This window comes from Bos taurus, chromosome 8 (assembly GCF_002263795.3).
Source record: "Bos taurus isolate L1 Dominette 01449 registration number 42190680 breed Hereford chromosome 8, ARS-UCD2.0, whole genome shotgun sequence".
Taxonomy (NCBI): Eukaryota; Metazoa; Chordata; class Mammalia; order Artiodactyla; family Bovidae; genus Bos; species Bos taurus.
Window position 1 is genome coordinate 81,478,903 of NC_037335.1, and position 27,475 is coordinate 81,506,377.

At 41.4% G+C, this 27,475-nt stretch overlaps 1 protein-coding gene across 8 annotated transcripts in view; it reads left to right on the forward strand.

Annotated features, from left to right (window-relative positions):
• The window catches only part of AOPEP (aminopeptidase O (putative)), a 422,219-nt gene that overhangs the window by 281,547 nt on the left and 113,197 nt on the right, over positions 1-27,475 (forward strand). For all 8 annotated transcript variants that reach the window (XM_059889131.1, XM_059889130.1, XM_059889129.1 and 5 more), the window contains 3 exon segments: positions 8,270-8,372; positions 8,997-9,104; positions 21,386-21,429. In XM_059889131.1, the coding sequence (XP_059745114.1) occupies positions 8,270-8,372; positions 8,997-9,104; positions 21,386-21,429 (255 nt within the window).

Genomic DNA, 27,475 nt, shown 5'->3' on the forward strand with positions numbered 1-27,475 from the left:
TAATATACCAAATCTTTTTCATAGTTAAATACTTTTAAAAGCTTCTTTGTCCTTCTTGATTGTTGTTTTTATTAATTTCAGATCCTCATTCCAGCCTGTGGTTTCTGTTTTTGACTGCAGATGCTATAAGTCAACCAGTTAGACTTCCATACTCAACTTATTTGCAAATTTATTAAGCCAGTAAGTCATCATTCCTTGGAAGGACTCCCTCCCGGTTATACCAAGTAATTAATCAACAGCCTTGAGGTTCTGTTTTTTAACCTTCTGCAAAGCTATGACACAGCCGCCATGTGCTCACCACTACCTCCATCCTGGCAGCTGCCTTAGAGAAGTCAGGATGCTGATACCCACAGTGAATTTCTGGAAGTCGCCCTCCTTGCAGCCCCCATCATTTTCTAACTGCTCACAAGCTATCTGTTCGATACACGGTCACAGACTTTGCTTCCCCTCCTCTCATTCCCTCTTCCTTTGCAAAATCGGAATGACGTTTGTCTATCTCCGTCAGTCCCCTTCCCATTGTCTCCATGATTTGATGTTTCCAGAGGCCTGTGATTGCAGGTGGAAGCTTTCTGAGCTGTGGCATGCCCCTCAGCTGGCCTGGAGTCAGAACTTCTCTAAATGGTGAAGTCACCCTGTCCACTGATACCAAGAATCAGTTCTCAAATATGAAACATTGGTTGCCACATAACAATGCTTGTTCCACCATGTATAGCTTGAAAATTATTTTCCTGGGCAGAAAGGTTGAAGCAAAGTGGGAGTCGAGTAGTTCTGTTCATCCTGTCACCTCTTAACACTTGGTTTTCTTTAGACTCTACACATTGGTGCAAAAGCCCTTTTTATTGTCCTGGGCATTCTTTCTCCCTTAGCACGAACTCATTCGGAATGTCTACCTTTCTGACAATGAATTTCCAGCTCCCCAGCTCTTGTAGATAGCTTCCTCCAGCATCCCCCTTTCCTCTTTTGTACATGCCCTCTTACAACACCCTCTTATCCTGGGCACGCTTTGCTCATTTGCTTCTTCATCTCCTTTGAAAACTGCAAATTACCTCTTGGTGTGCTGAATATGAAGATATACTGCACAGACTAATTATATTAATCCATTCTTTTTTTTTCTCTTTTCTTTTTGGGGGATTTCGTTCTTAGAAAGGAATTTCTGATTTATGGCCATTCAAAACTCAAGCACTATTTTGGTTTTTTATTAATGCTCATTACTTCCTGCTTTTCTAAGTTTTTTCTTTCATTTCCCTGCCCTGCTTATCAAAATGTGCAGAGTTTTTTGTGTTTTCCACAGTTCTGCTATCTACAGACTCTTTTCTCATCGCCCTCATCAGCAGCTGACCTCTCTTGCTTTGTGAACCAACCACTGGCTTCTTTCACCCTCAGGGGACAAAATATACCTTCTTCACTTTCCTGTGGCTCCCTGGAGAGGTGCCTCTTTCTGTCTTAAATCATTTTATCAATTGCCTTTTTCAACACTGGCATGATAGCCTGCTGTGTCTGCTATAGGATAATGGTCCCTGATGGGGAAAAACCTTCATGCTGGGTAGCTGTTAAATCCACTGTGAAAAACACACAGATAATCAAACTTTGGCCAAACACCAGAAGCTTCGACATGGTACAACTTCATTAGTTAAAGGTGTGCACAAACTTCTGTCCTAGCCTCTTCGGTAACACTCTCCAAAGGCAAGGCAATGGCGAGCGTTCATTATGCGGCACATTTTATAGATGGAAAAATTGTTGCAGAAACAAAGGAGAAGACCATACAATTCCTGTACTTTCAATCATTCTGCCACCATTTCTCACCCAGAATTTTACTAATCTCTTCACAGAGTGATATAGACTATAGGGGGTTGTGGGGGTCAGGGAGTGTCAGGAATATGCCCAGACCTAGCTTACTAGAATTTTAAGCAATACCTGAATTTTTTTTTTTCAATTTGTTTTCTGATGATGATACAGCAAGGAGCGGGCTTACAGATCAGCCACAGGAGGGTTTACACTCCAAATCAGGAGTATCTGAGCAGGTGGTACTAGTGGTAAAGAACCTGCCTGCCAATGCAGGAGATGTAAGAAATGCACGTTTGATCCTTGGATCGGGAAGATCCCCTGGAGAAGGAAATGGCATCCCACTCCAGTATTCTTGCCTGGAGAATCCCATGGACAGAGGAGCCTGGTGGGCTACAGTCCACAGCGTTGCAAAGAGTCAGACACAACTGAGCAACTAACACTAACTAACATAAAAAGAAGGCATGGGACTACATATATGTGCTTCATCAATTAAAAAAAATTTTTATTTTCAAATAATTTTAGATGTGCAAATAACTACTAAAATGATAGAGTTCCTGTGTATCCTTTCTCCTGCTTCCCCCAATAATAGCATTGTACAATGTGACTATAGGGTGATGTCTTTCTAATATCTTTGCCTGTCAGAGGAAGGCTTAGCTGGCACGCCTGACCCCAACCAGTATTCACTATGATGAGACTGTGCACGCGTGCTAAGTCACTTAAGTTGTGTAAACGCTTTGCGACACTATGGACTGTAGCCTGCCAGGCTTCTCTGTCCATTGGATTCTCCAGGCAAGAATACTGGAGAGGGTTGCTGTGCCCTCCTCCAAAGGATCTTCCCGACCCAGAGATGGAACCCGTGCCTCCTACAGCTCCTGCATTGCAGGCAGATTCTTTACCGCTCAGCCACCTTAGCTTTGTTTATATTGTGGTTGGGCTTCCCAGGCGACAATTGTGATAAAGAACCCACCTGCCAGTGCAGGAGACGTAAGAGGCGTGAGTTCCATCCCTGGGTTGGGAAGATCCCCTGGAGGAGGTCATGGCAACCCACTCCAGTATTCTTGCCTGGAGAATCCAATGGACAGAGAAGCCTGGCAGGCTACAGTTCATAATGTCGCAACGAGTTGGACACGACTGAAGCAACAGCATGCACGCACGCATACTGTGCTTACAAAATGCCAATAGGCCTCTGGCTAAGTGCTTTTAGACACTTAGACACTTTAGACACAGTCACTACCACTGCCCCCTTTTTACAGATGAAAACTGGGCTTACGTGAGTCACGGTGTTGCCTGACTCACTCAAGATTACATGGCATGTAAGTGGCAGAGTCACGATTCTTAACCAGGGTGTTAGCTGCTTCCCTGGGAGATGTCACGTGTGTATTCGAGGCTCAGAATTCTCCAGGGGTCTTCACAAAGGTGGTTTTTAACATCCTCCACTACTTCAGGGTGAGTGATGCCCTGCCACCAGACTGTCAGACACCCGTGGGGTAGCTGCCACTGATAGAGCAGGGATGTTGGGATGCTGATCAACCCCTTTCTGTCTCATTTCTGGGATGCTTTGTCCCTGGCTGAAGCACCGCAGTAGCAGGTTTACAGATGAAGCTGTGTTGTGGCTCTTACTTTCATGCCAAGGAGTACAAGGCTGAGAGCACTGGCAGATGGCCCATCTGGGCTGTGGCAGAGCAGTAGGTGTTGAGACCCAAGCTGACATGCTTGAGCACCTTTCGGAGGCCTTTTCTCAAATCCCACCATTGGCAATCATCCTGCAGAATTGGTTCTTTGTTCAGGAGATTTGATTCCAAATCCAATCATGTATCAAATATCACTGCCATCTGACAGCTTTTTAAATGTCTATATTGCTTCTGAGAGTGAGTGGAAAAGGAAGGAGGTGGGCAGGGAAAGGTCATGCCAATCTCGGTTGTTACATTTGGTGCCAGGTACAACAGAAACCAAGAGCATTTAAGCCCAAACGACCTTGGTAACTTGATCTCTCACATTCCATGTATTCCAGCCAAGGAAATAAACACTGGTGTAAAATGTTGAAGAGATGCTTAACACTTTTATGTTACAAAGTGCTTTTACATTATCTGAGCCTCATCACACTCTTTACAGGTGAGAAAATTGAGCTTCAGGGAGAGGAAACATGTTGTCAAAGATTCTCCACTTAGTATTTGGCACAATTGAGGTGGGGGCCTCAGAAAGCAGCAAAGACTTCGGTGTTCCATGGACCTGGGTTCCAGCCTCACTTCTGCCACTACTAGCTTTGTGGTTGTCTCCAGGCCTCACTTTCCTCCACTTTTAAATGGGCATCATCACAGTACCTACCCCATTAGGTTCTTGTAAGGGTACAAGTACGTGATACATAAAAAGCTAGACAGGATAACAGGAATGGTAGCTATTAGTATTAGTTCAATTCTCCATCCATTAGCAATGAATCTAATGGAATAGTCAAGCAATGTTGACTTAAAAACAAATGGGAGTTACTTTCTCTTACAGTAAGTGTGGAGGCAGGTAGTCTTGGAAGACTGTTTACCTTCTTTCATTCCATCCCAGTCTCCACAGCATGTTGATTTGCTGCCTCATGGTTGCAGAGTGGCAGCTGCAGTTCCATCCACCATGTTTGGGGGATATTTCCCCTTTAGTAAAGAAAGCAAAAGCTTTCCCAAAACCTCACTACCAACCACAGCAGACATCTGTTTTTTTCTCATTGTCCTGAACTGTGTCTTCCGATTCTCGGTAACTGCAAGGACACTTGGAAAGTGAGTGTTTGACTTTTCAGACTTAATTGTACAAGTGGCAGTGAAGAAGATAGATGAGAATAGGAGATTAGGCCACAGTTCCTGCTACCTCTTACAATGTCATTAACATTTGTTTTGTTTAACTAGTCCTTAGGTGTAGAGAGCTTAGTTAACCCTAATCGTGTGTTCATGGCACGTGAACAGCAAAGCCCCTTTTCTGGACTAAGTCCATCTTATTTTCACAAAATGTGTACTATTTCATGTGCATCTATTTTTTTCTTAACTTTTTTTTATTGAAATACATGTACACTAGAGTGCACAGATATTTCTAGATGGCCCAATAGATTTTTGCTATTTATCTTCATTAAAGCACCACTCAGATTAGCATAGAATATTCCCACAATCCCAGAAACTTTTCTCTGTTTTCCCTACTCTGTTTATACTTTCTCCCAAAGGTAACCTTTATTCTGATCTGTATCCTTGTAGATCTGTTTTACATGTTCTTTGACTTCACTTAACTGGAGTTGTACACTTGTATGTAGCCTGTAGAATCTCATGCACAGGGAGCCTGGCAGGCTACAGTCCATTGTGTCACATAGAGTTGGACACGACTGAAGTGTGACGTGGCATGCACACACATGTAGTCTTTTTGGGTGTGACAGTTCATTCACCTGTGAGACTCACCTGTTATTGTAGGTAGTGGTAGTTCATTTGTTTACTGCTCTCTATGCTTTGTCTCCCTGCACAGACTTGGAGTAAGTGGTCTTATGAGAACCAGAATAGCACAGACATGGAAGTCATCCCTTTTCCACTCATGGAGTATCTTTTCTTTATAAAACCACCCACTTTGATTTCTCACGAAGCTCGCCTGGGCACTGCTCTCTCCAGCACCATGTCTACTTTAAAAGGAATCTCTTGGGGACTTGTACATTTGCCTTGGATGCTCTCAGCATAAAAGCATTTTCTTGAACACTTGGAGAGGGTGGAAGAGGAGCGTAAGAGAGCAGTGCTTCCTGAAAGGACGTTTTTAGTCAAAGGAAAAAAGTGCCAACGAAAGTCGTCATTTGAAACTTGAGCCTGGAAGCCAGCCTTTGGAGCAGAGATTTAGGTTGGTCTTCCAGTGTTCTCCCCTTCTAACAGTCTCCATTTAGGGCTCAAGGGCAAAAGAAACAACAACTCTGTCTGTCTTGGGGGTGGGAAAACTTGTTTGAATTCAGGCTGACTCTGAGAAGTCTTCCTTCCCCCCAAGGCTCTGGCTGGTGGGCTTTCCTATCAAAGCCAGCACGGCTTTCTTTATAAAATAAACATTCAACTCCGGGAAAAACTTGAGAGCAGGAATAAAGCTAATGCTTTTCAGTGGAGTCTTAAATGAAGATGAAAGGGACTAAACAGTTATTCCTGCAAGTATGGTCATGTCTAGGAATCCAGTAGAAAAATTCAGACTATGCACATTCACTCTAGTGGCTGGTCGTCATCATCTCTCTTTAGGTATCTGCTGGTTCTGAGCCTTGTGTCTGCTGGGATAATGAATTCGAATATTCAGCAGAGACTTAATCATGGATTCTTTGCTAGGCAGCTAGAGCACACTGCAAAGGGACTAGTTTGGCAGTTGGGTCATCTTCGGGCACTGCTGTTCAGATCCAGTACCCTTCCGTTTTTGTGTCGGTGGGCACAGAGGATTAAGGGCATGAACCATTGAAATCTACTGCCTCTAACGTCTGATGACCAACCTTGAATTCAGCAAGACTTACTGCTAATGACTTTAGAAAGTTTTATTAAGTTATTGAGTAATGTATCCCTTGCCCTCATGAAGGGCTTTTCATATATTATTTCAATTATTCCCCACAGGCCCTGGGGAGATAGGTAAAGTTGTTCCCATTTTTGCAAATCAATAAATTGAGGATTAGAGAATTTAAGTTACCTGCTAATAAGTAACAGGTAATAAGGAGTAGGTTTGAGAGTCAACACTAAGTCTTTCAGATTATAAAGACTATATACTTTGTAAGATCAACTAGCTTTTAAAAATAACCCCTCCATATATATATATATACAGTGAAATACTACTCAGCCATAAAAGATGAAAAAATGCCATTTGCAGCAACATGGATGCAACTAGAGATTATTATACTAAGTGAGGTAAGTCAGAAAGAAAGACAAATACCATATAATATTACTTATATACAGAATCTGGAGAAGGCAATGGCACCCCACTCCAGTACTCTTGCCTGGAAAATCCCGTGGGCGGAGGAGCCTGGTAGGCTGCAGTCCATGGGGTCGCTAAGAGTCGGACACAACTGAGCAACTTCACTTTCACTTTTCACTTTGATGCATTGGAGAAGGAAATGGCAACCCACTCCAGTGTTCTTGCCTGGAGAGTCCCAGGGATGGGGGAGTCTGGTGGGCTGCCGTCTCTGGGGTCGCACAGAGTCGGACACGACTGAAGCGACTTAGCAGTAGTAGTGGTATATACAGAATCTCAAGTGTGACGCAAATGAACTTATCTATGAATCAGAAAGAGACTCACGATACATAGAACAGACTTGTGGCTGCCAAGGAGAGTAGGGAGGGAAGAACTGGGAGTTTGGGTTAGTAGGTGCAAACTATTATCTATAGAATGGATAAACAACAAGATGCTATTGTATAGCATAGGGAACTGTATTCAATATCCTGTAATTAAACCATAGTGGAAAAGAATATGAAAAAAATATATATGTGTGTATAACTGAATCACTTTGCTGTATAGCAGACATTAACACGCATTGTAAGTCAACTCGATGTCAATAAAATACATTTTAAAACAACAAAAACCAAATATATAACTAAAAGTAAAAATAACCTCTTGCCTTTCTGATGTGCCAGCCCTTGCCTTCCCCTCACCCCAGCACATGCTCTTCAGAGTTTGTCCAATAAGTGACTGGTTGTCGAACAGCTAAAAGCTGTAAATGCTTTGTCACTTACTTTGAATTTAGTTGTTGAATTGTCAGTGTAACACAATTATATTTTATTAAGGACATTTTTTAAAATATTTAAAACCATAGAGCTTAATGGAAAACACTCTGATGGACAGTAAGAAGACTGGTTTCAATCCTTAATGTCACCATGAATCCAAACAAGCTGTGAGACCTTGGATACAGACTTAATTTCTGGGTGCCCATTTCTCTCATTTGTGAAATGAGGAGGTTAAAGTATGTGATTACTAATGTCTCTCTCTGTTCTAAAAACATGGGCCTCTATGCCTCTTCTTGTTTTGCTTTTGTGATTCTAAAATGGCTTCAGAGTACAAATATTTCTTAAAGGAGCCTTAATTACTAAATGCAAATCAAGAGAAGTGGATAACATTGGGGCTTTCAGAATTTTTTGGAATATATAAGTTCTTTACTCTTCCAAGCAAAGCTACATTTTCCACTGTGTTTCCCAGTCCAACATTCCCACCAAAAGAAAAGTGTATAGTTTCTTAAATAATTCATATTGGAACTTAGATTCCTTGAGGGTCTGGCAAGCGTTAATCTTGGATAAGGTGATGTAAAATATTGCCAATAGCCAACCTCAGGTTGCCAACCCAAAATATAAGTCCCTCCTTGTTCAGTATATGAATTTATAACGTAAACCATTTAAAAGTCTACCTGGCACTATTGAATAGAATTGACACTGTTGGGCAACTCTGTAAAGAAGAAATAAGGCAATATTGTGGTCCAAGTAGTTAAGAATATGCTATACTTAAAGAAAATTTTACTGCATCATTTCAGACCCAATAAAGAAAAAACTGGCCACGTGAGTGACTCAGGATCGTCTGTCATCAGACATGGGCTTAATCCGGAGAAGGTCTTCATGCAGGTTCATTACTTAAAGGTAAGCCTCCCTGAGTGACAAAAGCCAGGACTTTTTAGATTTTACATGTGAACAGTGAAGGTTAGTAACAAGGTTGGGGCAAAACAAACATATCGTCAACATTGTAAATGACATTTGATTGAGCAGATTCTGATCGTCCAACAATTAAAGCATTTCACGCCCAGCATGAAGCATGAATCAAAGGAAGGGGAACTGTTCCCTTCCCTGTACCTCCCTTCTCCCCGCTTCACGTCAGCTTTGAAGAGCAGAGTCTTAAAATTGCTGTCAGGATCCTACTAGAAGACAGAGTGATTTTTTTTAAGTATTTTAATTTGTAAAATCCTTTTCTGATAGCTAAAGGAGAGAGGAGCTGGGCCCCTTTTCCCTATTTGTCCGTAATGGACATCCAGGTTTCATGTAAGCTAAGGGCAAATGAGACAGTGACAAATGGGTTGAAACAGAGTAGTTGTTCCTTAAGCTCCAAACCCAGCCCTACTAGTAACAATGCAAAGGGCTGCCTGGGCAGGTCAGTCCAAACGTTCTAGGTGAGCATAATTGCTGGTGGGTAAGTTAGAGTTGATTTTCTAAGTATTTTTCCGATGAACCCATGATGGGCATCTTTTTTTTCTCCTTCCTTCCTTCTAGGGCTATTTCCTTCTCCGGTTCCTTGCCAAAAGACTTGGAGAGGACACCTATTTTTCATTTTTAAGGAAGTTTGTGCACACTTTCCATGGGCAGCTGATTCTTTCTCAGGTAATTAGTGAGTCCTCTTGACTCCATGATATACAGCTGGAGAGGGTGTGGCATGTGGTAACTAGATTGTGTATTAAAAAGTAGGGAAAAGATTTACGTTTCAGCGCAATAGGAAAAATAGGAAGTTAATGAAGTGGACACAGAAGTGTTTCTGGGAGGGTCATCACCCGGTCTTTTAGGACAGGCTGTAATCCAGAACTGTCCTGTGTGCACAGGGCTGTGGGTAGTTGCACCTGAAGTGAACTTGAAAACCAAAAACAAAGCGATTTGCACTCTCTCCTCCACCTGGAATGAGCTTTGCAAGGTGGGCTCTTTCTCGTCCTCTGTCTTAGCTTCAACACCACAATCCCAGAGTCCCTCTCGCGGAACAGAAATGCGTCCACCCTGTTCTTCTCTCCCCGCTGCCCTTTTCATTGTCTTCATTGCCATCACCATTCTTCATAATTATATTTTCCTTTCTGGATTCATTTGTTTCTTTTCTCTCCCTTCCATTCTGTGCGTAAGCTCAATAAGGCCAGTCCATGCTCTTCATTTCACCAGTCACTGATTCACACACAGTATGTGCACCATATGTATTTGATAAATAGTTTAAAAACAAGATACGCTGAAATATTCAGACAGCCTGGCCTGTCAGAGAGAGCCTCTGTCAGCTTAGCCAGGTGTTAGGTTGAGCTGCACATTGCGAGAAAGTTATCAAAGAGGCAGAGGCGCTGAAAACAGCACTCGTAGCTGATGGAGAATAAAGGATGCAGTCTCAGCACAGATTGGACGGTTGTGTTTTTGTGTGTGTGTGTGTGACAATTGTGCTCATATACAGTTTTGAAGTCAAATTGTGCACAATGTTAGATGCAAAGGGTGTGCATGTGTAATCCAAACACACATGCAAGGAATAGCATGAGTGTGACACGACTAGATAGCTGTTCCGTGTCTCCACACTCTTTTTATTCTTTGGTTGAGATGAAGGGGGCGTAATTCTAAACATGTATTAGGAAAGGGAGCTTGAAAACTGGCTCAGGAGTCTTATATGGTTGGGGGACTGACCCACCCAAACCTCTTCTCACCAAGATACTGCAGAGTTGAAGGAGTGCGTTAGGTTTACCGTGGCCATGCTCGTAACAGCTTTGCGTGGAACACTTAATGCTCCCTCTACCAAACTTTCCATTTTACTTTTGTTTAACTCTTTTGAATTATAGCTTTATTGTTTTCTCATAACAGCCTTATTGAGATACAATTCACATACCATAAAATTCACCCTTTTAAAGTGTTCCAGTCAGTCAGTAGTTTTTAGTATATCCATAACATTGTGCAACCATTGCTGCTGATTCCAGAACACTTTTATCACCCCAAAAGAGATCCCACACCTATTAGCAGTCACTGCCCAACTTCCACCTCCCCCCAAGTTGTACACAACCAATCACCCACTTTCTGGCTCTATGGATTTGCCTATTCTGGACATTCCATATAAATGGAGTCACATGATATGTGGCCTTGTGTGACTGGCTTCTTTCATTTAACATATTTTCAAAGTTCATGTTGTAGCAGGTATCAGTACTTCATTTCTCTTTTTTAATTTTATTTTCTAACCTCTTAAATTGTGATGAAATATACATAAGAAAATTATCATTTAAACCATTTTAAGTGTATAGGTAATGCATTAAGTACATTCACATTGTTGTCAACTATTACCATCATATGTCTCCAGAACATTTTAATCTTCCCCAAATGAAACTTGTATCCATTAAACAATAACTCCACATTCTTCCCTCCCCTCAGCCCCTAGCAACCAACATTCTATTTTCTGTCTCTGAGTTTGACTATTATAGGCACCTCATGCAAATGGAATAATATAATATTTGTCCTTTTATATCTGGTTTATTTGAGTTAACAAAATGCCTTCCAGTTTCATCCATGTTGTATAGCATGTATCAGAATTTTCTTCCTATTTGTCTTTATTTATTTAGATCGTATCACATAGCTTGTGGGATCTTAGCTCTCCAACCACGGACTGAACCTGAGCCCTTGGCAGTGAAAGCACAGAGTCCTCACCATTGGATCGCCAGGGAATTAATTCCCTTAATTCTTTTTTAAGAATCAATATTTCCATAGTATACATATACTATACTGGGTTTATCCTCTCATCCATTAATTACCCCTCTTGGCTCTTGTGAATAATGTTGCTATGAACATTAGTGTACAAATATGTGTTCGAGTCCCTGCCTTCAATTCTTTTGAATATGTACCTAGAACTGGAATTGCTATATTATATACTGATTTAATTTTTTTAGTAACTGCCATGCTGTTTTTCCACAAGGGCTACATTATTTTGCCTTCTCACCAGCAGTGCACAAGGGTTCCAGTTTCTCCACATCCTTACCAGCACTTGTCATTTTATTTTTTGATAATAGCCATCATAGTGGGTGTGAATGGTATTTCACTGTGGTTTTAATTTGCATTTTTCTGGTAACTATGTTGAGGATTTTTTCATGGACTTATGGGACTTTTGTATATCTTTTTTTGAGAAATGTCTGCCTATATGCTAAATTGCTTCAGTCATGTCTGACTCTTTGCGACCCTATGCTCTGTAGCCCACCGGGCTCTTCTATCTATGGGATTCTCCAGGCAAGAATGCCGCAGTGGATTGCTATGCCCTCCTCCCGGGGATCTTCCCCACCCAGGACTGAACCTGTGGCTCTTATGTCTCCTGCATTTGCAGGCAGGTTCTTTACCCACTAGCACCACCTGGGAAGCCCTAGGAGAAATATCTGTTGAGATCCTTTTCTGATTTTTCATTTGGGTTGTCTTTTATTATTGAGTTGTAAGAGTATACATTCTAGACTCAAGTTCCTTATCAGATACATAACTTAAAAATATTGTCTTGCCTAATTACTCTTATGTTTGTTCTAAGAGCTTAGTCATTCTAGTTCTTATAGTTAGGTCTCCTACCCATTTTGAGTTAATTTTGTATATGGTGTAAGGTGGATGGCTCAGCTTCATTGTTTTTTGTGTGAATATCCAGTTGTCTCACTTCCATTTTTGTCATTTTATATCTAGTCTTTCCCTCCACTGAATTGTCTTGGCATCCTTGTTGAAAATCAGTTGACCGTAAATGTAAGAGTTTATTTCTGGCCTCTCAATTCTAAATTCTATTGATCTCTATTTCTGTCCTTCTGCCAGTCCCACAGTAAGTGTGGAAATTATTGCTCTTTCAACTGACACATACTCATTATAAAAAATTTAATAAACAATACAGAAAAATACAATGAATGTAAATATCATTCAAAATATCACCGTCCATAAATACTTATAATTAATAGTAGGTGAACATCATTCTAGAAGTTGCATTTCTTTTATCCATTTCTATCTTTCTATATATGTTGTGTGTGTGTGTGTGTGTGTGTGTGTGTGTGTGGTTAGTTGCTCAGTAGTGCCTGATTCTTTGCAACCCCATGGACTATAGCCCACCAGGCTCCTCTGTCCATGGGGTTTTTCCAGGCAAGAATACTGGAGTGGGTTGCCATTTCCTACGTGCCTGATCATACACACATTTATAGATAGATGTATTTAGAAATAGTTTTATAAAAATAGACTATGTGCTTTTAATGAAAAAATGTTTTAAATGTTACTTTACTTGAAATTAACACATGAAAAAGAAACTAAACTGAATATAAAAGACTTTCTTGAGCTTAAGATAAATAAATAAAGATAAAATAAAGATAAAAAATCATTTCCTAAAAGATTCTTCTACAGTTAAGGAACACAATTACAAAAAATCTTTAAGAGGTTGAAATTGTTCTTTTTTTCCTTTTGAGATATATATCTTAATTTTAGAAAGTGTCAATTTATTCTCCTATATTAACATTAATATAAAAGATGAGGCAACCAGTAGTTATGTTTCAACTACTTTTTTCCTGGTTCTAGATTTTTCTTAATTAATATTTTTACATAGTTCATGTTTATATCATTTATATTGTGTGATGTTACTGTAATTTTCACAGTTGTATAGTCCTAGTTCTGTATTTAAAGGATTTCATTATTCACTAACAGTCATTTTACCCTGCTTCTATATTTATGAATGCTTTCTTTTGATTCAGCACTTTGTTGGCTAAATTTTGTTGTTAAATTGAAGTTCAAGTTGCTTGAGAATGTTTGCCTGTTGCCTTTATATTTGAATTACAAACTGGCTGGGTATAATATTCTTGGGTCATATTTTCATCTCCTCAGAACATTGTGGCTATTGCTCAACTGCCTTCTGGCATTAAATACTGCTGTTGAAACTTTTAAAGTCAGTCTGTTTTTTCCTCTTTATACCACTCAGATGACAGAAGAATTCTTTACCTTTGATGTTTATTAATTTAATCCAAAGTGACTTGGTGTTCATGAGTCTGCATCAGTTTTGTTTTGTTTTTTCCCTGGAAAACACTGCATCTTTAGACTCAACATCTATTCTTCCTTGTTTCAGTAAATTATCTTAATTGTATCTTTGAACACATTAATTTTTTTTTTTCCCTTACAGGATGCTGAGTTTCAAGGTTACTGGTTATTTTTGTCATACCATCATTGTCCTCCATACATGTTATTTTCTAGTTATTTGCTTCTGTCTTTTTGTTCTTCACAGAATATGTTTATCTCAAGCAGTATTGTTTTTATTATTAATGTTATTGTTATAACAGTATTATTATTTTTCTTTAATGGCTATTCTTTTCCTTGACGTTTCCATTTTATTAATGCTCCTATGGTGGTATTATTTTGGTCCCTAATTTATTCCCTTTGCTTTGAAATCTCTTCCTCTCATTTTATTGTTTTGTCATCTTGTCTTTGAGTTTTCATTTCATTGAATTTATGTTCTTATTCAGTTCAGTTGCTCAGTCGTGTCCAGCTCTTTGCGACCCCATGGACTTCCCTGTCTATCACCAACTCCTGGAGTTTACCCAAACTCATGTCCATTGAGTTGGTGATGCCATCCAACCATCCCATCCTCTGTTGTCCCCTTCTCCTCCTGCTTCAATCTTTCCCAGCATCAGGGTCTTTTCACCTAACATTCCAGGTTCCTATGCAATATTGCTCTTTACAGCATGGGACCTTGCTCCTATCACCAGTCACATCCACAACTGGGTGTTGTTTTTGCTTTGGCTCTGTCTCTTTGTTCTTTCTGGAGTTATTTCTCCGCTGATCTCCAGTAGTATATTGGGTACTTACCAACCTGGGGAGTTCATCTCTCAATGTCCTATCTTTTTGCCTTTTCATACTGTTCATGGGGTTCTCAAGGCAAGAATACTGAAGTGGTTTGCCATTCCCTTCTCCAGTGGACCATATTTTGTCAGAACTCTCCACCATGTCCCATCTGTCATGGGTGGCCCTACACGGCATGGCTTATAGTTTCATCGAGTTAGACAAGGCTGTGGTCCATGTGACTAGATTGGTTAGTTGTCTGAGATTGTGTTTTCTGTCTGTCTGTCCTTTGATGCCCTCTCTCAGTGTCTACCATCTTACTGGGGTTTCTCTGACCCTGGACCTGGGCTATCTCCTCAAGGCTGGTCCAGCGAAGCACAGCTGCCACTTCTGACCTTGGATGTGGGATAGCTCTTCTCGGCCACTCTAGCGCCATTCCATGTTATTATTATTTTCTTTTAATTTATATTTTAGTGTAAAGCATTTGTGGAGAATTTTCTTCTGTGCCTTGGATTATGTTTTCTTCAAGACTGGATGCTTTGTCTTTTACATTATGCTTCTTATTTCTAGCTCTCTCTTTATGTGGGTTTTTGCTGTATTGGTTTGCATAGTTGCCATACTTTTTTCTTGCTCATTCTCAGCATGAGTTGCACAGTCCTGATCTTGTATTTATTCTCATATGTATTGGAACATTATCTTCGATTTCTTTTGCAATTTCTCTTAGACATGTTTTTCTTCCCCTCTGAGCTCTAGTTTTAAGCTTGGATATTATGCATGGAGAGGTGGAGGAGAAGAGCTCCACTGGAGCTGTGTATAGCCTTTATTGTAAGAATTTGGCTCTGCCAACTCATGAAATTTTGTTAAAGTTTTCCCATCCAAGATTCTCTTCACCTAATTTGGGTGCTGCTTTTTCCACTGCAGGTATTCTCCCAAGTAATATTGTTCTTCCAATGCAGCTTGGAGCCCTAGAACCCATACAGTTCATAAGAGTACCATCTTCAGTTGTTTATTTCCCAGGTTTTGCTCATCTCAATTGAGCAAACATTTTCAGTCCCTCCACAGACAAAAAGAGAGGAAAAATAAAGATATTCCTGTGTTTTTTCCAAATGTGTGGGTATTTGTGAGAACTTGTGGGGTTTGGGCAATTCACCAGTACCACTACAGCTAAGCATGATGGAGGGGGCGGTGCAGAGGGAGGGTTGGAGGCTGTCTTGGAATGTTATGTTTCTTTCTTTAGTTTTTTCTTTGAAGTTTATGCCACAGGCTGTACTCTTTCCTTGTTTGGTTGCTGCTAGTGACATTTTTCAGAGAAGGCAATGGCACCCCACTCGAGTACTCTTGCCTGGAAAATCCCATAGACGGAAGAGCCCGGTGGGCTGCAGTCCATGGGGTCGCTAAGAGTCGGACATGACTCAGCGACTTCACTTTGACTTTTCACTTTCATGCATTGGAGAAGGAAATGGCAACCCACTCCAGTGTTCTTGCCTGGAGAATCCCAGGGACGATGGAGCCTGGTGGGCTGCCATCTATGGGGTCGCACAGAGTCAGACACGACTAAAGCGACTTAGCAGCAGCAGCAGCAGTGACATTTTTGCTAACTTTTAGAAAATGGATTGTGTTTTGTTGATATTGCTAGTTAGTTTTTGATGAGGAAGGCCATGATTCAGTTTCTATACAAAGAAGATCTTCAAATTCTTCTTTTTCCAATTGAATTTTGAATCCTTTCATTTCTGAACACCTCATCTACCCAGTACTTCAGAATTATCATCTTTCTACCTCTCAACTAAAATTGCTCTCTTGAGCAATGACTGATTCCTGACCGTTTCATTTCTTTTCAGCATTTATCCTGCCATCACTGTCCTTATTTCAATATTTTGATTATTTATATTGTCCCTCCTACTGTCCCCTGTCTATCACCATAGTGATTATTCATAAAACCTCTGACAGAAATTCCTAGTTCTATGTAAATATCAAGCCAGAGTCAGTTTATCCAGGAGAAGCTACATGCATCTGCTTTTTGTTGAAAACTTTCACCGGTACTATAAAATAATTACCAAATTAACCATGTGCCAAAATTGGTGTCATTTAAAAAAATATTTTAATGCTTAATTTAGTGTTTTTAGGTGATAACCAAAATAAGCTATCTAGGGCTGACCTGGTCAGTATATAGATTATTAGGAGAATAAGAAATGAAAAAAAAAAAAAAAAAAAACTTCCCAAGGAATACATTTTTTGACTAGAGTATTGGCTTGCAACAGTTGTCAAGAATCTAGATAAAATTTCACCCCAACTCACTGTCCAAATAGCAGGAATGTTGTTATTTTTGTGTCTTTGGCTTTTATATTTTCAGGCATACTCTAGTGGTAAGAAACTAGGGCCCTAGTATTTGTTGCTAACGGACTTTGTCAGTGATCCTAGATCACATCAGTGCCTTAAGTCCTGTTAACGATCCTAGAATCAGTCTTCAAGGAAAACCCTCCTTGTCCAATTGATATTTGTAAGTTGCTTTTATAAAAATGCTAACATGCTGAAGTAAAGAGTGAAGACAGATGAAATAATTGAAAAGAAGTGGTAAGGGAAGGAATACTCAAAAGAGATATCTTTCTTCTTAAACATTCTGTTGTGGAAAATGGGGAAAGGCTTCTATGATTAGTCCATTCCAGGTGTATATGCCAATTTTTGAATGGAACCAGGAAAACTAGTACTTTGTAGTTAAGATTATGCATCAGTTCAGTTGCCCAATCACGTCCGACTCTGCAACCCCATGAACTGCAGCACGCCAGGCTTCCCTGTCCATCACCAACTTACGGAGCTTGCTCAAACTCATGTCCATGAGATTATGTGTATGAATGGAATAAGAAGGACCGGTTGAGTTGATTCCACTGGTGGTACAAAGACTATCCTGGTGAGACCAAGTGTCTTCTTGGATCGGATGGAGCACAGGATGGAAGAATGTTTAGCACTGTAGACAAACATTCCCTGCAGATATAGGCTTCATGTCTTAGGGATGTTTGAGGTATTGAGTTTTTGTGATTCAGTGTGATCCAGACATTACTTTGCCAACAAAGGTCCGTCTAGTCAAGGCTATGGTTTTTCCAGTAGTCATGTATGGATGTGAGAGTTGGACTATAAAGAAAGCTGAGCGCAGAAGAATTAATGCTTTTGAACTGAGGTGTTGAAGAAGACTCTTGAGAGTCCCTTGGACTGCAAGGAGATCCAACCAGTTCATCCTAAAGGAAATCAGTCCTGAATATTCATTGGAAGGACTGATGTTGAAGCTGAAACTCCAATACTTTGGCCACCTGATGGGAAGAGCTGATTCATTTGAAAAGACCCTGATGCTGGGAAAGATTGAAGGCGGGAGGAGAAGGGGACGACAGAGGATGAGATGGTTGGATGGCATCACTGACTCAATGGACATGAGTTTAAGTGGACTCCGGGAGTGGGTGATGGACAGGGAGGCCTGGCGTGCTGCAGTCCATGGGGTCGTAAAGAGTCAGACACAACTAAGTAACTGAATTGAACTGTGGTCCCTTAGACCCGTCCTCCTCAGGACTGATTGGCAGCCTTCAGCTAGCTGTATGGCCTGCAGTTCTCAGCTCTGAGCAGGAAGAGGCAGATGGCCACCTGCTAAGAAGTGGGACAGTTACCTTTTCTAAAAAGTAAAGCAGAGCTTCTTGGGGACCTCCTACGCTTTTATTGTATTTACAGAAAATCTGAAACATTGTGTTCTGCAATTTTGTAAAGAAAGATCCAATTGTAATAGGAAAATGCAAAAGGGCAGAATTAAGGTTAACTCTGGATTTCCTGCTTCTCAAGCAATTAAATTCTCCCCCTTGTCATTGAGTTAATGTAATTTTCCCCCCACTTAATAGAGCATAAATTACTGGACAAATATGGGATAAGTTGATATGGACTATAAGGAGATAATGCAGTAAAATTAGTAAGAAATTACAATTACAGTACTTGAATTTTTAAGAAGCAAGAATTCTGTCATTAAGCCAATGAAATATCTGCAAAGTAATCTAATAATATATCAGATTATGAAAAATTAATTTCTGATTCAACTTTTTTACAAAATAATTATTAATATAATCAAATCATGACTTCAATCAAAAATACTTCTTTGCTTTCTAAATATTGCTTTTGTTTCCTTTGATATTTTTTTCTCAATATACCCACTGCAGTGTATACTATATTGCATTCTATTTGGATTGTCTCCTTGCATTTTTACTGATGAATTTTTTTTCACTGAAGTATAGTTGATGTACAACATTGTGCTAGTTTCTGGTGCACTGCAAAGCGTCTCATACCTTCTTTTTCAGACTATCTTCCATCATAATTTACTGTGAGATACTGATATAGTTCCCTGCACTGTGTAGTAGGAGCTTGTGGTTTATATGTAGTGTTGTGTGATATAGTAGTGGTGTCTGCTAATCCTAAACTCCTAATTTACTCCTCCCCCCTTCCCCTTTGGTATCCATAAATTTGTTTTCTATGTCTGTGAGTCTCTTTCAGTTTTGTAAATAAGTCCATTTGTATCATTTTTTAAGATTCCATATATAAGTGATATCATATATCTATCTTTGTCTGACTTACTTCACTTAGTATAACAATCTCTAGGTTCATTCATGTTGCTGAAAATGGCATTATTTCCTTCCTTTTTTCTGGCTGTGTAATATTCCATCGTGTGCATATATATGTGTGTGTGTGTGTGTGTGTCTGTGTATCTATCATATCTTCTTCATCCATTCATCTGTTGATGCTCACTTAGGATGCTTCCATATCTTGGTTACTGTAAATAGTGCTACTATGAGCATTAGGGGACTTAGACTGATACTGATTGAGAAGGCAATGGCACCCCACTCCAATACTCTTGCCTGGAAAATCCCATGGACGGAGGAGCCTGGAGGGCTGCAGTCCATGGGGTCGCTAAGAGTCAGACACTACTGAGCAATTTCACTTTGACTTTTCACTTTCATGCATTGGAGAAGGAAATGGCAACCCACTCCAGTATTCTTGCCTAGAGAATCCCAGGGATGGGGGAGCCTGGTGGGCTGCCGTCGATGGGGTTGCACAGAGTTGGATACGACTGAAGTGACTTAGCAGACTGATACATGTTAATATTAGTTTTGTTGTATTTGTGTTATGTATTTTGGGTGAAGCAATAGGCAAGTAGAGTCTTAGAAGGAGAACAGAGGTTGCAAGAAATAAATCTTTCACCAGTGCTCTTAATAGGGAAATTCTGTCTCTGGAAGAAATGGACCTAACCACCCATAAACACATAGGAAGGGACAGCTGACTCTGCCAGTGTAGTGATGGCTATGCTTAATGCCATGATAGAAAAAGAACACCTTGTCATACAAATTGTTCGCAGATTTCTAGTCCTGTGTATTCCATCTGTTTGTAATACAATGGTCTGCACTGCTGCTTGCATCTCACACTCTGAGTTCCATGGATCTCATCAGAGCCCTGTGCTGACCCTGGCTCTGCAGACTAGGTTGTGGTAGAGGCGTCCGTCTGAAGGGATGCTCATTTATTAATGGCAGTGTCATATTTTATCATCTGGGCTTACACATGTGCCCTCTTTAAGGACCAATTTAAAAGGTGATTTCCAATTTATTAAAAGAAAACCTGTAAGTTCAGGTCTTACTTATCACTCAATATTAAGTCCCTAGAAAGTTAAATATTGTTCTTGTTTGTTTCATGTTCTGTATTTACCCAAAATGTATCTTATCAAACCTGCAGATGAGGAAGGGTTGACACTAGGCTTACCCATTTAGCATATAAAAATGTACAACCCCCATGTAAATTAAGATTTCAGATTAAGAACAAAGAACTTTTTCATGTAAGTATGCCCTCAATTTACCTGGGTATCCTATGTTTTATCTCACAAACGTAGTTTAGACCAAATCAAGATTCCAGAATAAGATGGACTGAAAAGATTGGTCACAATACACAAGATGCAGATCAAATATAAATGTGACTTTGAATATTCATATGCAAATATTTTTTAGTTCTTCTGATATTATGGGTATGTTTTTAAAAGAATCCTTATCTTTTGGAGGTATTTACTGAAACATTGGTGAAATTATGTTAACGTTTGGGATTTACTTCTAAGTAATGCAAGAGGCAAGTGAGTGGATGGTGCAGATTGGCTATGGGACACTGGGTATGTAAAGTTTAATTACACTTTGCTACTTTTGAATGTGTCTGAAATTTTCCATTTTCCATAGTAAAGGATAAAATGGGTAAGTGTGTAAGTCATGCCCTTAGATTAAAAAAAAAAAAATCTATTCTTGAAACATCTTAAATATCAAACAATTGAGGACTTGTGCCGTGGCACCAGAAGAGGCTGCAGATGGAGGCAGGAGCCTGTGAGCTATTTTGGGGATTGTGACATCTCTGTTCCTCCACTGGGGTATTAATTGTCTTGGTTTTTGTCTTTATTATCCATAGAGCAATGCAAAAAAGCCATTAGTTACTAGCCTCTCAGAGTTGGGATTATTCAGTGTGTAACAGGATCTCTGATGGCTCAGTGGTAAAGAACCTGCCTACCAGTGCAGGAGACACAGGAGGCATGGGTTCAATCCCTGGGTTGGGAAGATCCCCTAGAAGAGGAAATGGCAACCCACTCCAGTATTCTTGCCTGGAGAATCCCATGGACAGAGGAGCCTGGCGGGCTACAGTCCATGGGGGTGCAAGAGAGTCGGAGATGACTGAGCAACTGAGCACAAACACACACAGGATCTCTAGGGAAGCTGATGAGGAGGAGAACAAGGTTAAGTTAGAGGGACAGTGCAGGGTGCTATGGCTGGCCTTTTGAAAATAGTTAAACATGGAATGAAATAAACTGTTGGGTTAGGTCAGAATAACAAACGTTACTTTTTTCAATTTGTTTGTGGTTTTTACAAAAATAAGTCTCTATAACTGATTGGACTGCGGCCCTGGTAAATGAATAAATTGAGTATATAGCCTAATATTTCAGTGTCAGCCTGCCTTCCCTAGCAGGTGAATTGTCAGCAGCTGGGAATGCTCAATCTCTGGCATGACTCCAGGAAGGGTTATTTATTGATGGACATCTTTAATGATTTGCTTTTTTCTTCTTCCAGGATTTCCTTCAAATGCTCTTGGAGAACATCCCAGAAGAAAAAAGGTGAGGACCAATTTAGGAATTAAGGGCCCAGTTTTATTTTGAATGTTAAAAATGATTCTGCCATTGTTTGGCAAATTGCAGCCTGGAAGTTTAATCTTCCTCTGTTAATAGAGGAGGGACCTAGCCCAGCCAGCAGGAGTCCTGGGATGATCAACGGGACCTAGAAATATTGGGAGTGTGGACTCTAGGAGCCAGCACGAACAGCTGGAGACACTCTTTGGCCTCAGCTGCCATGAAAAAGAATGGAGAAGAGACAGTTCTAAAAGTTAGGGTGACTTGTTTTGGAATGTCTGAAATGTTTCAGATTTGCCATCCTTTTATTTTTAAAGTGAACATGCAAGGTTTGCTTCGTGTAAAAATCACATCGGATATGTCCATTATTGCTGATGTCAAGAACAACAGGTTACCTGCAAGAATTTTTCTTTTCTTTTATACTTGCCCTGAAATAACCTTTCAGGTCCTCTAACAGAATGGAGCAATTTCCTTAGGAACTAATACAAAAAACGGAAAAAGAAAATTAATAGAGATGGTATATTACCTCCTTAGGCTGTTACCCACGTCTGTTTCTGAGTAATGACTATACATTCTTTCAGGAGAACTTCTCAGAGCACAAATAGAGCAATTTTCATGGAGCTGACAAGGTGCATTTTTCATTTTGGAGATCTTTCTTTACATCCCCTTCCTAATAAGCTTATGGAGTTCATTTGGATGTCCCAAGCCCTCTAGCTCCAAGCCCACCTTGGGCTCCCGCAAGCCCACCTAGATTTTATCATTGTGAATATTTATTATGACCCCACAAAGTAACTTTTGTTGTGACTGTGGATGTTAAGAGCAGCATCTCCATTGAACGGTGCCCACTGACCACCAACCTTTGCCCTTCAAGAGCCTGCCTCGCCCAGTTAGGATCACATTTTGACTAGCAGACTTAAGCTTTTTAAAAAAATTTTCCTTAAGAGTTGAGACTTTATTGCTACAATGAATGTATTTCAGCAAGAATACTAGAATATATTTTGAAACTCAAACATTGTCTTTCCTGCCAGCTAATCTCAGAATCTAATCCAGCTTTTGAAGCAGACTGTTCATCCTTTTACCGATGCAGCACGTTGTACCAATTTTATCCAGCTCTCCGAAGGCCCCACGCCTACCCGTGGAGCCTCTAATCTTTGACTCCATCGCAAGCTGATCCTCAGACACATCTGTTAGGCATGTGAGCTGTGCTGAACAAGACAAAATTTTTCAGGTTAGACCAGCCAGTTAAGGTCCCAGGGCCAGCCCGCCTGTGTCATACTGCCTTTCTCTTATTCTCTTACTTCAATTAATTTTAACATTCTCTATTGAGTACCTCCTTCACCAGGTTTTAGGCTGGACACTAGGAAATAAAAAATTAATTCTATGCTTAGCCTTCAGGGAGCTCCTAGTCAGCTGCTAAAGATGTACATGATACAGGTCATGACTCAGGGTAGGGAGTTCTTTGGTGAACTTCAGCACGGAGATAGGGCTCAGCAGTCCTACGGTCAAGCCTTCAGGCCAGAGGTCTACTGAAGGTTTCAGGTAGGGGAGTGCCATCAGCAAGGTACTTGGGGGTGGGGGGCAGCATGGGAGAGAGATGGGATGGAGAGAACTAGATATCAGGAGACCAACCAGAGACAGAAACGGCAGCTCACTGAAGATCCAGAGCTGGGACCATGGGTGGATGGTGGCAGCGGGCTATAAACAGATCTCAGGAATACCCCCAGGAGTGCCGCAGTTAAGTTGGTTGATTGGTTGAGCTGAAAGGAGGAGTCCTGCACGATCTGACCTTTCTCTGTCTGCCACTCGGTTACATGCTGAGTTTAGAAGTCCTGGCGATCCAGGCAGCAGGTGTTTGGTCTCAGGAATCAGTATGGGGCAAAGAGAGGGAAGGTTGAGTGTTTGAAGGTGGAAGAGGGGAGATGAGACACCATGTTTTAGACATCTTCAGTGAGTGGTTTCTGTCCAGATGCTGATGAGACCAAGAAGAAGAAGCTAGGAGTGCTTATCCAGCGTGCCTTCCCCACCTGATAGTCCAACAGTATCAACAGCTGCCAGTTCTTTCTTTGCTCATCAGTTATTATGTTTTGTGCACACATTCACGTGTTTGTTTTAATTCAGTACTCTTCCTCCCCCTTGAAGCTAGGGAGTGCTTGTTTGTAAATGTTACCTCAGCAATCTTCATTAGCTACCCAAGCGCAGATGACTTGCTCTGATCAAGAAAAGAAGTAACCATGTATAAAGCCTTGAGGCATACACTGTTTGTATCCCCACGTAGGAAGGGAACGCAAAAACATAAATTACTGACATTTAAAAACCCATACAAAAAAATAAATAAATAAAAAATAAAAACCCTTACAAAATGTAAGTTGCAGTTCAGAACAAGAGCCTTTTCTGCTTCACACCCTGAACGTGGAAGCCCCCAAAGCCTGAGTCCCTCGAGAACTGCACTGCCCGTGTTCTCTGCACCTTCACTGTTCCTGACGCACAAGCCTTGCGCTTTCCTGTAGGCACGCAGATAGAAGGTGATCTTTAGAATCTCAAGGGGCCGAAGACAGAGCCAAGAGTGATAAAGACCTTTCTCCTGATCAGCACTGAGTTGATAGGCACAGGCAGCAGATATGGCTAATAGTCAGCACCCTATCCTTGTCATTCCACCCCCAGAAGTCAATTGACCGAGCAATGTAGAACACGCAGTACATACAATGCTCTTTCACACACACCTGGGTCTTGTTTCTGTGTACTATAACATTAAGAAGTAGTACTGGTCACTTTCCCGGCCTTAAACACAACTTATTTTTGTAACCAGCATCATGCAGGGTGGCCAGCCCATTCCCTCCCTTGTGGCATTAACTACATGTGACTACGTTCAGAGCTCACAGGGTCTGGAGACCCACTCCTAAAACTCAGAGCTGCCTTTCAGGACACAGGTGTACAGCATGGGAGCTCTCTGGCCAGAGGGTGAGACAGCCAGCTGTTCCGGATACCCGGGAGGCCTCAGTAATGAGGCAGAAGCACTGTTCACTAGTACAGAGACGGCGGGCGTGCAGGCGTGGGTCTGTGTACTTTTAGCTGTCTGTATAAAATCAATTTCCATAGTGAGCAGACATGCAGAAGAGTAATTTCCTGTAAGTCCTGGGTCCCAGAGAAGTGGAAATGCTTCTGCTTGTCTGTTGTGATTATTTAAGCTCCATGATCTCAGAGGGGAAAAACTCACCATTGGCCTTGACTCTGAGTGTCTTGATTTGAAAAAGTCAGCTTTCAGCTTTACCACTGCTACATATCCAAGCCCAGAGCTGAAACTTCATCTGTACTATCATCTCAGTAATCATGATCAAAACAGGAAAAATATGTACATTTTAAAAAATAAAACATAGAGCCCCTTTGATTCCTGAAAATTCGGCATTTTCAGACCGTCTCCCATAATTTCCTTGGGAGGTAAGGCTACTTCTACTACTTCTATAATGTTTACGTTTGTTTTTAGTGGATGGAATCAATGCTTTGATCTTCCTCTCAGAATTTAACATCTTATTACACTTAAGGAATCTGTAAGTGGGCATCCGTGCAGTTTGATGTCTGCACTGAGACTGGGAGTCTAGAAACCTAGGTCTTTTCTCTAGCTCTTTCCTTTAGCCCGGGCTGACTTTGAACAGTTTTCTTATGCTGCAGTTTCTCCATCTGCTAAAAAAGCCACACAACAATTGACACCCACTTCACGAGGATATTATGAGGAATGAAGTGATAATGGTTATAAGGTGTTTTGAACCTTTCCAGGGGTAAGCGATCTGGAAACACAGGTTCTCTTCATTCACAGGAGAGTGTCTTTTGCTCCTGGATGCAGCTGAACAATGAACTCTCCTGTCCTCACACTCCTGCCCTCCCAAGGGTCCCCCTATCTCTTCTGAACTGTAATTGGGGGCAGACAAACAGGGCAGCCACAGCAGCAGCCAGGTCACCTTCAGCAGGAGAGATATGAGCAAGAAGTCAGCATTGGCGGAAGCCAGCACAGGCCTTCTCCTCTTGCAGGCTTGTCTGCACCGTAAATCATGAACAATATATTGTGAAGCCTGCATTCCACACAGGAAGAAAAGTGAGAGCTTTGCAGCCAGACAACACAAGGTTGAGTCCCAGCACTTTGAGCACCATCTAGAAGGCCCTGAGCAACTCCCTTAGCCTCTTGGACCTCTATTTGCTCATCTCTAAGATGGGGATAATAGTATTAGTCTTGTACAGAACCCTATCAGAACCCTGTGCCTGATAGACATCCATTGAATGTTTGCCACATATATAAGCTTTAGCCTGTTCTCAGTCTTCACTGGTGAAGATGTCCTCAGTCAGTAACACTCCAGGACTCAACTCCCCAGGCCCTGCCCTCCACCATGCCATCCCCTGACCGTGCCACCCCTAAAGAAGTATCTTTCAGCTAAAAGTCTCCAAAGGAAATTTATGTCCCTGTCCTCTTACTCACTCCTCCATGGGGATGCACAACAGCTGTTCACCATCTTTTGTAAAACTGCCTGAAAATGGCCCTGTAGTCAGTCCCAGACTTCTCTTCTTCAGGATATTTAATCCCAGTTCCCTTGACCTCCCTTGTGGATCAAATGTGCTTACCCCTTTGATCATCACTACTGCTGTCTTCTAAATCCTTTCTAAATTCTTCATTTTAAGTTGTTGCAGGTTTAAGGATGCCCATTTTCCTAGAATCCACAACACAGTGCAGCTCAGTTCCGAGTGCTGCCGCCTTCCTGGGTATCTCCTGAAGGATGGGTAACCAGACCTTTTGTCCCTCCTTGGCTGGAAAGGAAGAAGATGAATGGGCTACTTAGAGAGAAGCACCAAAGAAGGATAGACGGGGATAAAAACAGACCCTTGCTTCTAAATTGGGTCAAACAGTTGAGGTCACCAGCAGGGCCTCCATAGCTGCTCGAGCCCCAGGCAGGAGCTCTACACACCAGATGAACAGCCCCCTGGGTGCCAGACCAGGTGGGAACTGTCTGCATTTGTTCCAAACAAGAATGAACCTTCTTCTGAACATCATCCTCAGTGGAAGTTGCCAAATCCATCTTACCTTCCAGCCTGGCACATGTCACTAGAAAGTAAAACAACCTCAAGTCCCCTTGGGCGCTTCTCCAAGTGGCCCTTTGACACCACTTTCCTCCTCCTGGCATATCAGTTATGCCAGGTGAGGGCATTTCCAGAGCCTCTTTCTATGGCCAAAAAAATAAATCAAATCCAAGAAAGTATAATCACCTTAATGTGCTGAGAGATGCCTCCTCTCTTCTGGTCATCCCACCCCCACTCCAAGTATGCTCACGTGTGCACATGTGCACGCACACCCACACACACAGGCATCTGAGGGCACATGTGCATGCATACACATGAGCACACGCTTCCACACTCTCACAGCCTACAGATGAGACTCGGCCATGGGCATTGAGATGATGACAAAGAAACAGTGGGGAAGAGCCCAGGAATGGTGGCTCCTGGCCTTTCACAGCCAGTAATTTCACTGACCTGGGAACTGGGCAAACAGCCTAGGAGGATAGTCATCTTCCCCTTATTCACTTCTGGCCTCTTCCCTGTCTGGTCATCCCGCAGATGAGCATCATCTCGAAAATGAATCCAAACTAGTTTTTCTCCTCTCTGTGTATTTTCTCTTTGTTGAAATAGCAACAGTTGCCCCCTTCAACCACCTTTGCTTTTGCCCTGGGTAGGAAGACCTCCCAGGTCCTATCACTTCGTGGCAAATGGATGGGAAATGTGGAAACAGTGTCAGATTTCATTTTCTAGGGCTCCAAAATCAATGAGGATGGTGACCACAGTTATGAAATTACAAGACGCTTGCTCCTTAGATGAAGAGCTATGACAAACCTAGACAATGTATTAAAAAGCAGAGCCATTACTTTGCCAACAAAGGTCCATCTAGTCAAGGCTATGGCTTTTCCAGTAGTCATGTATGGATGTGAGAGTTGGACCATAAAGAAAGTTGAGTGCCGAAGAATTGATGCTTTCAAACTGTGGTGCTGGAGAAGGCTCT